Source organism: Zalophus californianus, chromosome 8 (genome assembly GCF_009762305.2).
Source record: "Zalophus californianus isolate mZalCal1 chromosome 8, mZalCal1.pri.v2, whole genome shotgun sequence".
NCBI lineage: Eukaryota > Metazoa > Chordata > Mammalia > Carnivora > Otariidae > Zalophus > Zalophus californianus.
In genome coordinates, this window is record NC_045602.1 from 77,890,288 (window position 1) to 77,907,494 (window position 17,207).

Below are 17,207 nucleotides of genomic sequence, written 5' to 3' on the forward strand. Positions count from 1 at the left end.
ATTTATTTCTCACACTTCTGGAGGCTGGGAAGCCCAAGATCAAGGTGCTGGCAGATTCAATTTCTGGTGAGTACTCTCTTCCGGGCTGCCTTCTTAACTATATCCTCTCATGGGAGGGAGGGATGGAGGGATGAAGGGGGAGAGAGAGAGAGAGAGAGAAAGCACAGCATGCCTGTAAGTTCTCTGGTATATCTTCTTAAAAAGATACTAATCCTGGGGTGCCTGGGTAGCTCAGTTGGTTAAGCGTCTGACTCTTGATTTCTGCTCAGGTCATGATCTCAGCATGGAGAGATCAAGCCGCCCCAAGGGGCTCTGTGCTCAGCAGGGAGTCTGCCTGACTGTTTGAGATTCTCTCCCTCTCTCTCTGCCCCTCTCTTTGCTTGTGCGCATGCTCTTTCTCTCTCTCTAAAATAAATCTAAAAAAAAAAAGTACTAATTCTATTGGATCAGGGCCCTAGCCTTATGACCTCATTTAACCTTAATTACCTCCTAAAGGCTCTGTCTCCAGATACGGTCAAATATGGTTACATTGGGGGGTTGAGGCTTCAACATATGGATTTGGGGGGTGGGGGCCACAATACAGTCTATAGCAGGAACTGTGAGTAGCAAACTATATTTTCAGTGGCAGTTATGCTGATCTGGTGGCCTCATCATAGCTGAAAAATAACCGAATCCACATTTAAAAAACATACCCATCCCCTTGTCTGTGTGGATAGGTTTAGGTCCCTTGTGGAGAGAGATCAGCTACTTACCCGTTTATCGTTTATAAAGAGAATGACTGAGTCCTTGCCTCATTTAGCCTGTCTGAAATGGGTACAATTCCTGCCCTTGAGCATATGTTCCCAAATTTGATTGCTCATCACATTTGCCTGGGTAGCTTGTTAATAATTCAGAGGTCCAGGGCTTCACCTTACAGGCTGATTCTACATAATAGAGAGGATCCTGGGAACGGGCATTTAATCACTCACTTTGTGTAAGAGCTGCCTAGGGAGTTTGATTAAAATGCAGATATCTTGGCCAGAGCCCCAGAGATCCTGATTTTTGGGTGCTAGGGGAGGGCCAAGAATATTCATTCTTAATAGGATCCCTGGTGATTCTGAAGACCACTGCTCTGGCTATCATTAAGACACTTTGAAATCTTTTTTAACATTAGGTGTTTGGCTTCAATTCTGGGTTCCTAAATCCCCCCAAATACAGGGGGGCTCACTATCCTACTTTTGCTAGTAGAGAGAGTAAAAAGCAACTGGCAGGACCCCCTGTCTTGCTGGTCCTCTGCTTAATTCACGTAGGGCACTTTCTCTGGGCATGTGAGAGGTTAGGGAGTAATTTAACATGGGAGAAGCTGCAGTTCAGCTCCTGCAGTTCAGGCCATGTACCATCGAGTGTGAGTTTTGCCGGAGAGGACGATTTGTAGACATGTTTTTCTGTCCCTGCTCTGGCCCTTGCAAGTGAGCCCAGCCCACAACTGGTGGGGCTCCTGCTTGCTCCACCTCTGCCAGATCCCCAAGTCTCTTGGTTGGCCTCCGCACACCCTTGGCTGGTGAGCCTCAGCTGAAGTGCAGTCATTATGGAACTCTAAAGGGCATGCCCTGAGCTCAGCTTGCAGGGAGGCTGGATTCTTGGTTCCCCCTTGCCCGAGTCTGTGTCTGAACAGAGCCACCAACATGCAAAGCATGTTTTGCTTTCTGCATAAATGAGGTTGTGTTAACCAGAAGTGTCTGCCCTGTTCTCTTTTCTAATCTGGAGAACAGATCAGAGAGTACAAAGTCCTGGGCACCAAAGGCCTTGGCACTCAGGGTGTGGGACCTGGCAGGACAAACCTCATCCATCCCCCCTCTGCTTTGTAAGGAGGTCACAGGTCAAAGGAAGCTGGCCATGTCTGCTCTGGTGGAAGCACCTGTGGGAGGCAGGCATGGCCAGGTTAAGGGTCCATTGGCCTCAAGAGGGCTGTTGGGACAAGGCTGGCTTGTGGATTGCCATTGTCATTGTTTTAGTCTTACCTGAAACCCTCTAGAAATAGGACCCAGGCTTTCCATGGCCCAGGTGAAGCCCCCACACCTCTCCTACCATCTGTGCATCCATCTGTCCGTCCCAACCCCTGCTTCAGGATTCTCTTTGTGCTGAGAAACAGGCAAAGGTGGAACTCTTAAGGGGTCAGAGGAGCATCACCCAGAGATGATCTATTAATCTGAAAGAAATTTCCTGCTATCATTGACTTTTAGGATTCCAGGTTGTCAAGGGTATGCTTAGCCCCTCATTTTGTAGACCACACCAGTGCTTCTTGAATCCCCCAGGGATCTTGTTCAAGTGCTTATTCTGACTCAGCAGCTCCAGGTAGGGCCCAGGAATGTGCATCCCTAAGCAGCTCCCGGGTGCTGCTGCTGCCCCTCGGATCACATTTTGAGGAGTCAGGTCCTAAAAACTTGTCCACACAAGAATTCTTTTCATTAGTGTTTCTGCTTAGTTTCTGAGGAAGTGCATATTTGCCAAGTTAAAGTTGACTGAAGCCCGTCAGCAACTGGCAGATGAGCCAATGGTGCCTGTTGTCACCAGCTTTCAACACTGAACCCACAGGGCTGTGGGCACTGTTGAGGCCTCATTAGACTGTTGGCTTGTCAACACTCTGTTGACATGATTGAACCCCGGGAACAGAAGGATAAATATAAGGTAGAGGGTATCATTTTTCCAGGGTCAATACATACCATTTGGGTGAGTTAATTACCCTCTAAGAGAAGAGTCATGCGTTAAAATCCCAACAACATTCACAGTTCGATCTTCTGTTTTGCCTCCCTGTCTTTTGTTTTGGCAAAACTGACCAGGTACAGGGAATGGCCGTGAAACATCTAAGATGCTTGGCACCACAGCAGAGCAAGTTCACGGTCTTGGGAGAATGAGAAGACATGCACAAATAGCACTACTAGCCTAATGTTGCAAATCTCTTCCTGTTTCAGATTCCATGCATTTGCAGAGAGAACAGAGTGTGTGGAGTTTCCCCCACTTGCCGTAAAGGATGGTGACAGTGTAATTAGTTGGAATTTAAGGAGACTGAAAGGAAAACACCCTCCAGGTACCTGGGATCTTAAAAACACACAACAACACAGTGTGATTTTCTGTATCTTTAACAAATAAAGTACTAGGTAGGGACTAATGGAATCTTTTTCATTATTTATATGGTCCAGGGGCAGTTCATGATATTACTGCTGAATCTTTCAGCCTAGCAACAGGCATAAGTTTATTACCACCCAGGGAAGTGGCCTAAGTTATGTGTGTTGACGAACTTAAGAACCTTCTGGAGATGTGGCCTGAATGTTTCAGTGCTGGACTCAGTTCCTGGGAAGGCAGAACCGCTCTGCTGCCCAGGTTAGCCGATGCTGTAGTGAGGATGCCAACACATCTTGTGGGTTTTCTGCTGCCCCACCCGTCAGTGACGGCAGACAGCGGATTGACCTGCTTCTTGGGAGGGCCAGGGCCCCACAGGAACCTCTGCGGAGGCAGAGTGAACTTCCCCTTTTTTTTCCAGAGTTTAACAGGCATAGAAAATGAGGTCACCAAATCAGTGAGGAGTAGGTTCGGAAAAAACAGTGCTGGAAGGTTACGCAGAAAACCAAGAGGTGGGAGTTTCTTTGGGGCTGATGAAATTACGAAGTGCCAAAGACACCGAGTGAACCCTGCTGAGAAAAGCAGGGAAGGAAGCTCGTGTTCGAGTGTGAGATGTTGCAGTGTGACCCAGCTAGAGGTCTGAGAGAGCCCTTCCCAACCTCCACCCTCCTACTCATTTTGTTATTGACAGAGATCTCTAGCTTCAATGTCAGGCAAGAACTACTCTTTGCGAGAAGCAAAGAAGCTGCACTATACATCTGCTTAACAGGTTCCTCTGTTCACATGATGGTGCTACAGAGGCTCCTGGGAGAAGAGCATGGGGCCTGAGGAGGAGGCAGTTGCATTAAGGGGCTAGGGGGTCAGGAGACCAAGGCAGGAGTTTGAGTCACAGAGCCTGTCCCTGATAACATACTTTGTGGATTCAGATTCTTAGTGCCCCCAAGCGAGCAAGGGAGAGGTTCTGTTAGAGCTCATTGGTGGCACTGCTTTAGGTAGCTTATGCCTTTGTTCTGATAGCGAAGTGGCTATCTCCAGAGAATTTGAAAAAATGTCAATTGTTAAGCAAGGTTAATAACGCTAATCTAACAAAAAAGAATTAATTCGGGATGTATGCCATGCCTAGTGAAAGTAATTTACAAGATTAAGCCTAGTGGTCAATGTTTGAATCAGGGTAAAGTGTGTGAGGTGTCACTGGTTTCCCAAAGCATGCCAGTTTCTGTAAAGGGGTTCAGTTTTGGCTTATGTGTTCCTTGGCAACTTAGTAATAAAGGGAAACTGATCTGGCTGCATAGCTTACATTTTCAGCATCTACCATCTTCCCCAACCCTGTGACTCATACAAATTAAATTATAGTTTAAACCATTTTCTTAGTCTGAAGTGCTCAGAGCATGGCCTGCTGTTCTAATGCCATTTCAGTGATCCCACGTTCTGAATTTGAGGAGAGAGCCCAGATCCTAAATACACGATCTTATCTCCTCTATCAATCACGGTGTCCCAGAAATGCCAACATTGCATTTCTCCCACTCAAAAACTGCCCAGAAATCCTTGACAGACTATTCTGGTTTGGAAAATGTGTGGTTTCCAACCCAACCTGAGGTCTCAGAGGCAGATGATCAGTCCTTCCTGCTCAGGTCCCGTTCCCCATTTCCCACCCTTGGGGTCAAGCATTTGCCAGTATGAATTTACTTGGGCCCCTCTCTGGGCTGGGGAGGGAGGGCACCCCCCCCCCGCCCCAGGAACACCTGCTCAGGAGTTTTTGGTGCCTCCCGTTGCATGGAAAGGAGAGACTGTCAAGTGAATGGTTGGAGGGACACTGCTCAGAGAACTGACCTGGCAACTGGAAGAAATTTGCTTTTCCTGCTATTACTGACTTTTTAGACTCCAGATAATTCGCTTTCAGAGTATGACTTCCCATTACCCCGTGCACTACCCCAATGTGGAAAAATTGTAGTCAAGACAAATAATTGTTTTAAAAACTGTAGTAAAATGTATGTAAAGTAAAATGTACCATTTTAACTGTTTTTAAGTGTATAGTTCAGTAGAGCTAAATACATTCACATTGCTGTGCACCCAATCTCCAGAACTCTTCTCATCTGCAAAACTGAAACTCTGTACCCATTAAAACAACATACCCCCATTCTCATCTCCCCCAGCTCGTGGCGTCTACCATTCTACTTCCTGTCTCTGAAATGGACTTTTAAATATCTCATAGACGTCGTTTTGTGTCTGGCTTATTTTACTTAGCATACGTCCTCCAGGTTCATCCATGTTGTAGCATGTGTCAGAATTTCCTTCCTTTTGAAGACTGAATAATGCTCTCTTGTATGTATAGACCATGTTTTGTTTGTCCATTTATCCATCAGTGGACACTGGGTTGCTTCCTCCTTTTGGCTCTTGTGCGTGGTACCTCTGTGAACATGCAGGTACAAATATCTCTTTGAGACTGTGCTTTCAGCTCTTGGAATATATACCCTAAAGTGGAATATCTGGATCATATATGGTAATTCTATTTTTAATTTTTGAGGAACCTCCATTTTGTTTTCCACAGTGGCTACTCTGTTTTATGTCCCCACTGACAGTGCACAGTTTCTCTACATCATCTCCAACATCTGTTGTTTTCTGTTTTTTTTTTTTCATTAACTTTTTGGTTTTGGTTAGTTGCCATCCTCATGGGTGTCTGGTGGTATCTTGTTCTGGTTTTGATTTGCATTTTCCCAATGATTAGTGAGTTTGAGCATCTTTTCATGTGTTTTTTTAAATAAGATTACAGTGCAGTGTTTTAAAAGTTCAAAATTAATGCCAAAAAATCCATGGTGATCAAAGATGTCACAATTTTAAATAAAGATAAGCTCCAGCAAAGATGATGTGTTAAGTCGTATGGGAGCCTGAGGTAAAGAGAAGAATGTATGCCTCTGGACACGTTTTAATTTGTTATTTTTAATGATTGTTTCTGGCTTATTAAAGTGGTTGAAAATATCAAAGAATTGAAACAGGTATGTTGAAATGACATTATTTTAAATTTAAATATTTGGGGAGTACATTCATAGCTCTTGCTAAAGTTTTGTATTGGTCAAGCACAGTAGTACTTGCTCGGTCCTGCCCCATGTTGTAACCTCACTTTTGCATAGGGCCCCTACTTTCTAGCCCTATCTAAATGTTTGCTGCCTCCTTAGAGCAACACGTATTCACTCTCAGTTGAACCCTCAAAGATGTCTCTCCCACTACCTATGCTTGGGTTTTTCTGTTCCCTCTGCATATTGCCTTTCTGAGGACTCCTTCCTGATGCTCCTCTCCCTTCTCTGCTCTTGGGCTGCTTATAAGGCATCTGCTTGTGGCCTTTGAGTCACTGACAGGACAGCATCTTTTAATGGTGGTTTGGGAAGGGTCCAGAAACCAGGGGAGGCAGGAATCTCTCTTCACATACTCTGGTATATAAGATAGATCAGTTAAAAGTTTCATAATCTTTTTTGCACTACCTCATTCCCATTTTCTCACACATTAGGGGGAATTGTGCAGACTGTTTTTTGCCTGCTGTGGACATCCCCTGAACCCAGCAAGCACAGAGTAATGACAAAGGGAAAGTGTGTGTGTGTGTGTGTGTGTGTGTGTGTGTGTGTGTGTGTGTGTGTGTGTGTGTGTAGGGTGCAATAGTGATATTGCAAAGGTCATGACATGATCTCAGCCATCCACATTTCCTGAAGCAAAATCTCCACATTTTAAAAAAGAAATGGTTTGTCACCTACAAGAGAGTGGGGCCAGGTCACTGGCCGGCATTGGGCTTGCAGGACATTGGTAGCATTGGGCTGGCTGGGTCATAACCCTAGGCTCCCAGGAGTTGGGTGTGGGAACCTGACCCCTGGGTGGACTTCTTACCTTTCACTTCCGGGGATGACTTCCTGCCTTAGAGATTCTGCTTCCTCCCAGCCCAGGCTCCATCCCATCTAGGCATGCTCCATCACCCTTGGATGGGCTTTCCTCATTGTAGAGAACAGGATCTTTGGTTTAGATTTAGGAATTGCAGGAGATTTAATCTGGCAGGTAATGCCTACCCGAAGCTGTAGTTCTGTGCTTTCCGTCCTCACAGCCATCCTTCCCCTTGGCTTTCTGCCCAGAGTTGGCTGGGTCCCTGCTCATGTTTACATTCATGGGGCATAGAGCACTCTCCTCTCCCGTATTTCTCTCCATGTAGGTGTCCTTGCCTCTTTCTGTCTTTGTTGTGGGCTTGACTAACTGCTGGAGAGGAGAAGGGGTACCAACAGAGCCTAATTACTGTGGGACCGGAGTGATGCTACCTTCTTGAGCTCTTCTGAGCCACCAGCGCCCCCCCGCAGCTTGACTTCCCTCTCAGTTAATGAGGATGGGTTCTCTTCATGGTCTTTTATCATGAAATATTCATCTCATCCATAAGCAAAATAAAACAGAGGCATTTGAGCTTCCCTGAACTCTTGGCTTTTTTTTTTTTTAAGAAAAGATTCCTCGAGCTCCCGGGTCAACCGGCCATCATGGCCTCTCGATGATCCCCTCCAACAGTACGTCGCAGTCCCAGCCCCTGGTGTGGCTGTACTTGAAGGTGGGGCCTCTGAGGACATGATTAAGGACAAATGAGGCCGTAAGGGTGGGGTTCTGATCCTTTAGGATTAGTGTCTTAGTAAGAAGAGACCCCAGAGCCAAGCTTGCTGTCCGTCCTGTGAGGACACAGCAGAAGGATTGCCAGCCGCAAGCCAGGAGAACTCTTCCAGAAACCTGCCCTGCCAGCCCAGGATCGGCGCCTTCCAGCCTCCAGAACTAATAGTCCTCCTCCTCTGAGAGGACAAGCCAGAGTTTTCTCTAGTCACTGTCTCCAGCTCAAAAATACAGGATCTCCAGAGTAGAGTCACCTAAAAAACAGTAGACCTGAGGAGGACTAGGAAAGATGGCGGAGGAGTAGGGGACCCTATTTCAACTGGTCCCCGGAATTGAGCTGGATATCTACCAGACCACCCTGAGCACCCAGGAAACCAGCCTGAGATGTAAGAAGATCTGGATCTCTGCGAACAGAATATCGCAGGCGGTTGGTTTCGAGGTATGAAGCAGGGAGCCGTGATTCTGCAGGCAGATATTGGAGGATAAATGGCAGCGGGAGGGTGCCTGGTCGTGGCGATCCTATACCGCCGCTGAGCGACAGCCTCGTGCGCTGGGGACAGGGCACAGACTCCCAGACCAGTAGTGGCGGGGAAAGGACTTTAGGGCAGCCCCCGGGGTGGAAACCCGGATCGGTGGGGTTGCGTGTGCGATCTGGGGGTGGCTGGCAGTTTTAGAAGCACAACGGGCAGAGACGTGCTCTGACCTGGAGGCAGGACTGGGGGCACTGTGGCGGGGCGCACAACCCAGGCCGCTGCAGTTTATAGCAGCATGGACAGAAAACGGAGATGGTGTGGCCTGGAGAGCTCACTGAAGAACAGATTGCAGTCTCTCTGCTCTGAGGCAGAGGGTTGGAAACGGTCTCTTCTGCTCTGACTCCTGGAAGAGACATGGAAAGCCGCCAGGGAAAGCTGCCAGAGAACAAAAGCCCCAAAAACTGGTTCCCGCTGAGCCCATCCCCCGCCACAGGGGGGCAGGGCAACTCCGCCCAAACAGGGTTGCCTGAGTAACAGCGTAGCAGGTCCCTCCCCCAGAAGACAGGCTGGGAAAACAAGAGGCCAGCAACCCTAAGGTCCCAAGAAAACAGGTGCATCTTGCTTGGGTTCTGGACTCTAATTTGGACTCTATACATTTGGACTGTATACATAATTTGGACTCTATACATTCCCTCAAAGACCCATCAACAGGATGACTAGGAGGAGGAGCCCCCAAAATAGAAAAGACTCAGAGATTATGACTTATGTTGCAGATTTACAAATGGATGCAGATATAACCAAGATGTTGGAGATGGAATTCAGGCTATCAGTTGTGAAGGCAATGGCTAGAATGGAGAAATCAATAATGGCAACATAGAATCTCTAAGGGCAGAAATGAAAGCTGAATTGGCAGAACTTAAAAATGCTATCAATGAGATCCAATCCAATCTAGATAATCTAACAGCTAGGGTAACTAAGGCAGAAGAACGAATAAGCGACCTGGAAGACAATATAATAGATAAAAAGGGAAAAGAGGAGGCCAGGGAAAAACAACTCAGAATCCATGAAAATAGAATCAGAGAAATAAGTGACACCATGAGGCGTTCCAATGTCAGAATAATTGGAATCCCGGAGGGAATGGAGAGAGAGAGAGGACTAGAAGATGTATTTGAGCAAATCGTAGCTGAGAACTTCCCTAATCTGGGGAATGAAACAAACATTTGCGTCCTAGAGGCAGAGAGGACCCCTCCCAAGATCAAGGAAAACAGGCCAACACCCCGGCATGTAATAGTAAAACTTGCAAATTTTAGAACCAAGGAAACCATCCTAAGGGCAGTTAGGGGGAAGAGATTCCTTACGTACAGAGGGAGGAACATCAGAATAACGTCAGACCTATCCACAGAGACCTGGCAAGCCAGAAAGGCCTGGTAAGACATATTCAGGGTACTAAATGAGAATAACATGCAGCCAAGAATACTTTATCCGGCAAGGCTTTCGTTTAGAATGGATGGAGAGATGCAGAGCTTCCACGACCGGCAGGAACTGAAAGAATATGTGACCACTAAGCCGACCCTGCAAGAAATATTAAGGGGGATTCTATAAAAGGAGAAAGACCCCAAGAGTGATATACAGCAGAAATTTACAGGGACAATCTATAAAAACAACGTCTTCACAGGCAACAAGATGACAATTAATTCATATCTTTCAATAATCACTCTCAACGTGAATGGCCTAAATGCTCCCATAAAACGGCACAGGGTTGCAGATTGGATAAAAAGACAGGACCCATCCATATGCTGCCTACAAGAGACTCATTTTGAACCTAAAGATACATCCAGACTGAAAGTGAAGGGATGGAGATCCATCTTCCATGCCAGCGGACCTCAAAAGAAAGCTGGGGTAGCAATTCTTATATCAGACAAATTAGATTTTAAACTAAAGTCTGTAATTAGAGACACAGAAGGACACTATATCATTCTTAAAGGGTCTATCCAACAAGAAGATCTAACAATTGTAAATATCTATGTCCCCAACATGGGAGCAGCCATCTACATAAGCCAACTGTTAACCAAAATAGTCATATTGATAACAATACGTTAATTGTGGGAGACCTCAAGGCTCCACTCTCAGCAATGGACAGATCATCTAAGCAGATAATCAACAAGGAAACGAGCTTTGAATGATACACTGGATCAGATGGACCTCATAGATATTTACAGAACATTCCACCCTAAAACAACATAATACTCATTCTTCTTGAGTGCACATGGAACTTTCTCCAGAATAGACCACATACTGGGTCACAAATCAGGTCTCAACCGATACCAAAAGACTGAGATTATTCCCTGCATATTCTCAGACCACAGTGCTTTAAAACTGGAACTCAATCACAAGAAAAAATTTGGCAGAAATTCAAACACTTGGAAGCAAAAGACCACTCTGCTCAAGAATGTTTGGGTCAACCAGGAAATCAAAGAAGAACTTAAACAAATCATGGAAATCAATGAGAACGAAAACACATCGGTCCAAAACCTATGGATACTGCAAAGGCGGTCCTAAGGGGGAAATACATAGCCATCCAAGCCTCACTCAAAAAAAATAGAAAAATCCCGAACTCACCAACTAACTCTATACCTTAAAGAACCAGAGAAAAAGCAACAAATGATGCCTAAGCCACACATTAGAAGAGAAATAATTAAAATTAAAGCAGAGATCAATGAATTAGAAACCAGAAACACAGTAGATCAGATCAACGAAACTAGAAGTTTGTTCTTTGAAAGAATTAATAAGATTGATAAACCACTGGCCAGACTTATCCAAAAGAAAAGAGAAAGGACCCACATTAACAAAATTATGAATGAAAGGGGAGAGATCACGACTAACACCAAGGAAATAGAAACAATTCTTAGAAATTATTATCAACAACTATATGCCAATAAACTGAGCAATCTGGATGAAATGGAGGCCTTCCCGGAAACCTATAAGCTGCCAAGACTAAAACGGGAAGAAATTGACAACCTGAATAGGCCAATAACCAGTAACGAGATTGAAGCAGTGATCAAAAACCTCCCAAAAAACAAGAGCCCAGGGCCTGATAGATTCCCTGGGGAATTCTACCAAGCATTCAAAGAAGAAATAATACCTATTCTACTGAAGCTGTTTCAAAAAATAGAAACAGAAAGAAAACTTCCAAACTCATTCTATGAGGCCGGCATTACCTTAATCCCCAAACCAGGCAAAGACCCCATCAAAAAGGAGAATTTCAGACCGCTATCCCTGATGAATATGGATTCCAAAATCCTCAACAAAATCCTAGCTAATAGGATCCAACAATACATTAAAAGGATCATCCACCACGACCAAGTGGGATTTATCCCCAGGATGCAAGGGTGGTTCAACATTCGCAAATCAGTCAATGTGATAGAACACATTAATAAGAGGAGGGAGAAGAACCATAGGGTCCTCTCAATTGATGCAGAAAAAGCATTTGACAAAATACAACATCCTTTCCTGATTAAAACTCTTCAGAGTATAGGGAAAGAGGGAACATTCCTCAAGTTCATAAAATCCATCTCTGAAAAACCCACAGTGAATATCATCCTCAGTGGGGAAAAGCTGAGAGCCTTTCCCTTAAGATCAGGAACACGTCAAGGATGCCCACTCTTGCCACTATTGTTCAACATAGTACTAGAAGTCCTAGCAACAGCAATCAGACAACAAAAAGAAATAAAAGGTATTCAAATTGGCAAAGAAGAAGTCAAACTCTCTCTTTTTGCAGATGACATGATACTTTATGTGGAAAACCCAAAAGACTCCACCCCGAAATTATTAGAACTCATAGAGCAATTCAGTAATGTGGCAGAATACAAAATCAATGCACAGAAATCAGTTGCTTTCAAGATGTGGTATATATACACAATGGAATATTATGCAGCCACCAAAAGGAAAGAGATCTTGCCATTTGCAACGACGTGGATGGAACTGGAGGGTGTTATGCTGAGTGAAATAAGTCAATCGGAGAAAGACATGTATCATATGATCTCACTGATATGAGGAATTCTTAATCTCAGGAAACAAACTGAGGGTTACTGGAGTGGTGGGGGGGTGGGAGGGACAGGGTGGTTGGGTGATAGACATTGGGGAGGGTATGTGCTATGGTGAGCGCTGTGAATTGTGCAAGACTGTTGAATCACAGATCTGTACCTCTGAAACAAATAATGCAACATATGTTAAGAAAAAAAAGAAGAAGAGGATAGGAGGGGAAGAATGAAGGGGAGTAAATCGGAGGGGGAGACGAACCATGAGAGACGATGGACTCTGAAAAACAAACTGAGGGTTCTGGAGGGGAGGGGGGTGGGGGGATGGGTTAGCCTGGTGATGGGTATTAAAGAGGGCACATTCTGCGTGGAGCACTGGGTGTTATGCACAAACAATGAATCATGGAACACTACATCAAAAACTAATGATGTAATGTATGGTGATTAACAACAATAAAAAATTTAAAGTAAAAAAAAATCAGTTTTCTTATACACTAACAACGCAATTGTAGAAAGAGAAATTAGAGAAATAATTCCATTTACAATAGCACCAAAAACTGTAAGATACCTCGGAATAAACCTAACCAAAGAGGTAAAGGATCTATACTCTAGGAACTACAGAACACTCATGAAAGAAATTGAAGAAGATGCAGAAAGATGGAAAAACATTCCATGCTCATGGATCAGAAGAATAAACATTGTTAAAATGTCTATGGTACCCAGAGCAATCTATACCATCAGTGCCATCCTGATCAAAATTCCAATGACATTTTTCAAAGTGCTGGAACAGACAATCCTAAAATTTGTATGGAATCAGAAAGGACCTCGAGTCACCAAGGAAATGTTGAAAAAGAAAAACAAAGCTGGGAGCATCACGTTGCCCGATTTCAAGCTATATTACAAAGCTGTGATCACCAACACAGCATGGTACTGGCACAAAAACAGACATATAGACCAATGGAACAGAATAGAGAACCCAGATATGGACCATCAACTCTATGGTCAAATAATCTTTGACAAAGCAGGAAAAAACATGCAATGGAAAAAAGACAGTCTCTTCAATAAATGGTGCTGGGAAAATTGGACAGCCACATGCAGAAGAATGAAACTTGACCATTCTCTAACACCATTCACAAAGATAAACTCAAAATGGATGAAAGACCTCAATGTGAGACAGGAATCCATCAAAATCCTAGAGGAGAAAGAGGCAGTAACCTCTTTGACATCGGCCACAGCAACTTCTTTCAAGATACATCTCCAAAAGCTAGTGAAACAAAAGCAAAAATGAACGTTTGGGACCTCATCAAGATAAAAAGCTTCTGCACAGCAAACAGTCAACAAAACAAAGAGGCAACCCACAGAATGGGAGAAGATATTTGCAAATGACACTACAGATAAAGGGCTCTTATCCAAAATCTATAAAGAACTTCTCAAACTCAACACCCAAAAAACAAATAATCAAGTCAAAAAGTGGGCAGAAGATATGAAAAGACACTTCTCTAAAGAAAACATACAAATGGCTAACAGACACATGAAAAAATGTTCATCATCATTAGCCATCAGGGATATTCAAATCAAAACCACATTGAGATACCACCTTACACCAGTTAGAATGGCAAAAATGGATAGGGAAAGAAACAACAAATGTTGGAGAGGTTGTAGAGAAAGGGGAACCCTCTTACACTGTTGGTGGGAATGCAAGTTGGTACAACTACTTTGGAAAACAGTGTGGAGGTTCCTCAAAAATTTAAAAATAGAGTTACCCTATGACCCAGCAATTGCACTCCTGGGTATTTACCCCAAAGACACAGATGTAGTGAAAAGAAGGGCCATATGCACCCCAATGTTCATAGCAGCCATGTCTGCAATAGCCAAACTGTGGAAAGAGCTGAGATGCCCTTCAACAGTTGAATGGATAAAGAAGATGTGGTCCATATATACAATGGAATATTACTCAGCCATCAGAAAGGATGAATACCCAACTTTTACATCAACATGGATGGGACTGGAGGAGATTATGCTAAGTGAAATAAGTCAAGCAGAGAAAGTCAGTTATATGGTTTCACTTATTTGTGGAACATAAGGAACAGCATGGAGGACATTAGGAGAAGGAAGGGAAAAATGAGGGGGGGATTGGAGGGAGAGATGAACCATGAGAGACTATGGACTCTGAGAAACAAACAAGGGTTTTAGAGGGGAGAGGGGAGGGGGGAGTGGTTAGCCCAGTGATGGGTATTAAGGAGGGCACGTACTGCATGGAGCACTTGGTGTTATACAAAAACAATGGATCGTGGATCACCACCACATCAAAAACTAATGGTGTATTGTATGGTGACTAACATAACATAATAAAATTTAAAAAAAGAAAAAAGAAAAGATCCCTCTCCAGGACTGGACAATACTTTCACTGTTCTTGCCTGAGCCAGGCTTCACCCTCCCCCACATTCTCCTGGCAGGTGTCCCAGGCCACCTCTTTGATGGGAGGTTAAGGTGTGAGTCATATAGGCAGGTAGCAGGGTTTCCTTGTGTTGGTAGCTGGGTCTTAAGGAATCTGTGGACTTGAACTTCCTAATCCTCTAAACATGGCAGCCTGCACTTGACCACAGTGACAGGCTTCATCTGCCCTGGCTGGTAGGGCTTCAGCTGGTGCTGCTGAAATAGTTCTTCCTTCAAAATTATCTTCCACATCCCTGTTTCTGGGCATTCTCAGGAAGTCAGGGAAACTAATAAGTCTAAGCAAACCCCAAGTGGTCTTTCTGCTGATTGCTTTGTATCTGACTAGGACTTAAAAGTATTCTGTGGTATTCTTTGAAACTCAGTCTTATCTTAGGTCACTGGTATTCCCCAAGTCTGTAGTGAGGCCACATCTTCTCTGCACATCAATTTCCAATAGTTACAACCATTGACTAGACGTGAATTGGCTTGGGTGTAATGCTTGTGTGGGGGACACTGTGCACTAAGTGAGGCCTCTAATGTCAGATATGAATGGTCACAAAAACAAGGTTGGTCATATTCTTTGATTTCTTGAATTCAGTTTAATTTTTGATTCCAGGGCCCTTGTATCCTAGCAGACTGGCAGGAAATTAACATCAGTTTATCTCAGAGTTCTCCTCCTGAGCTTTCCCCAAGGTTTGTAGGTCCTAAGGCAATGCTATGAAACCCTTCAGGTGGGGCTCTAGTCATTGGACATCTGTTCCTCCAAATTACCCCATAAATATTCATCATTTTTCACTTATGGCCACTCCTGGTCAACCAGTTCTCTGCTGCTGCCACGCTGAGCTTTGGATGTGGGAGTCTTTTGTGGACCCCACCCTATCCCGCCTGATTCACCACGCGCCTACCTCCCAAGGTGCTACAGAGATGTGGAGCCAGTTCCCGTCTTCTCCTGGGACCCTCTCCTCTTCTCCCCCAAACTATGGGGAATCTCCTTATCTGGGACAACTCCTTTCTCCCTCCTGCTTCTTCAAAGCTACCTGCTCTGTAAATCCTAAGGCCTCTCCTAGGGGTTTAGGCTTTGAAAGAAAAAGCCAGAATGTCTTGCCAGCTACTTTGTCTTTCTGCCCTGCCTCCTTTGGGGCAGATTTGCAATGTGCCTGATATCTGCCTGAATATGGAAGGAAGATGGGGAACAGAAAATACAAGGAGAACAGATCACCGTCACACAATATGATCCACTGACATACATAAATGTGACCTTCTATAAAGGTGAAACTCTAACCCTAGGATGGCTTTTCTGTAGAGGTGGAAACTACTGAGATAATATAGCTGTTTACTTTTTTTTAATTTTGTAAAATAACACTTCAGGGATAGATGCTGGAGAATGGAAAATAGAGAATTTGTATGGTATTAAGTTGGTGGCACATGTAGGTCTAGAGTTTCTCCGTCCAGTACAGAAGCCACTGGCCACCTATGGCTACTGAACACTTGAAATGTGTTGAGTCCAACTGTAAAATATACACTGGATTTCAAAGACTTAGTATGGAAAAAATGTAAAATAACAGATAATTTTTAGTATAGATATGTTGAGATGATAATATGAATATATTGGGTTATAGCAAATGTGTTAATAAAGTTAAGTTCACTTATTTCTTTTTACTTTCTAAAATGTGGCTGCTAGAAAATTTAAAATTATATATGTGGCTTGCATCATATGTCTGTTGCCTAGCACCGCTCTCGGCCACACTGGCTGGCCCTGTCACTTAAATAGCTGTGTAACTTTAGGCAAGGTATTTAACCTTTCTGCCTCCCATTCCTCATCTACAAAATGGGAATAATTGTTACTATTCTATTAGATTGTCTGTGTTAAATAATGAGGCAGAATAAGGCACTGTCCTGTGTTCCAGGAACTCAAATGCAGTAGAATCAAGAGCCCTGGCTTTGGAGTCAGACCTGAGTATGGGTTTATCACTAAGCTGTGTGATCTTGGTTAAGGTACCTGACCAATCTGAGCTTTAGCTTTCTTATTTATGAATGAGGATAATGGTGTTTGCTTTGTGGGTTGTTAGGAATATATATATGTGTGTGTGAATATGTGTTTCTGTATGTATACATATGTATGTGTACATTGTGTGGGTGTGTATATACCACACACAGTGTTTTATTTTTTTAAAAAGATTTATTTATTTATTTGAGAGGAGGGGGGAGGGGAAGAGGGAGAAAGAGTCTCAAGCCAATTAAGCCAACTCGGTGCTGAGCGTGGAGCCCAACGTGGGGCTCAATCTCACAATCCTGAGATCATGACCTGAGCCGAAATCAAGAGTCAGACACCCAACCAACTGAGCCACCCAGTGTTTTATACAGCACCTGGTACACAGTTGAGAGGTCATAGGTACAAGATAGGTACATAGTTGGTAGGTAAATAAATTATGGATGCTGTTACGCCTAATCATCATTATCCTGTTGGTTACCCTGCTGTTATTACCACTAGGTAAGCAACTTAAAGACTAAGTTTTTATTTTCTTCTGATATGCTTATT

At 44.0% G+C, this 17,207-nt stretch overlaps 1 protein-coding gene across 10 annotated transcripts in view; it reads left to right on the forward strand.

Annotated features, from left to right (window-relative positions):
- Positions 1-17,207, forward strand: part of VWA3B (von Willebrand factor A domain containing 3B) — a 227,901-nt gene that overhangs the window by 37,268 nt on the left and 173,426 nt on the right. For all 10 annotated transcript variants that reach the window (XM_027620414.2, XM_027620420.2, XM_027620415.2 and 7 more), the window contains one exon: positions 2,952-3,067. In XM_027620414.2, coding sequence (XP_027476215.2) covers positions 2,952-3,067 — 116 coding nt within the window. The remainder of the gene's footprint in view (positions 1-2,951; positions 3,068-17,207) is intronic.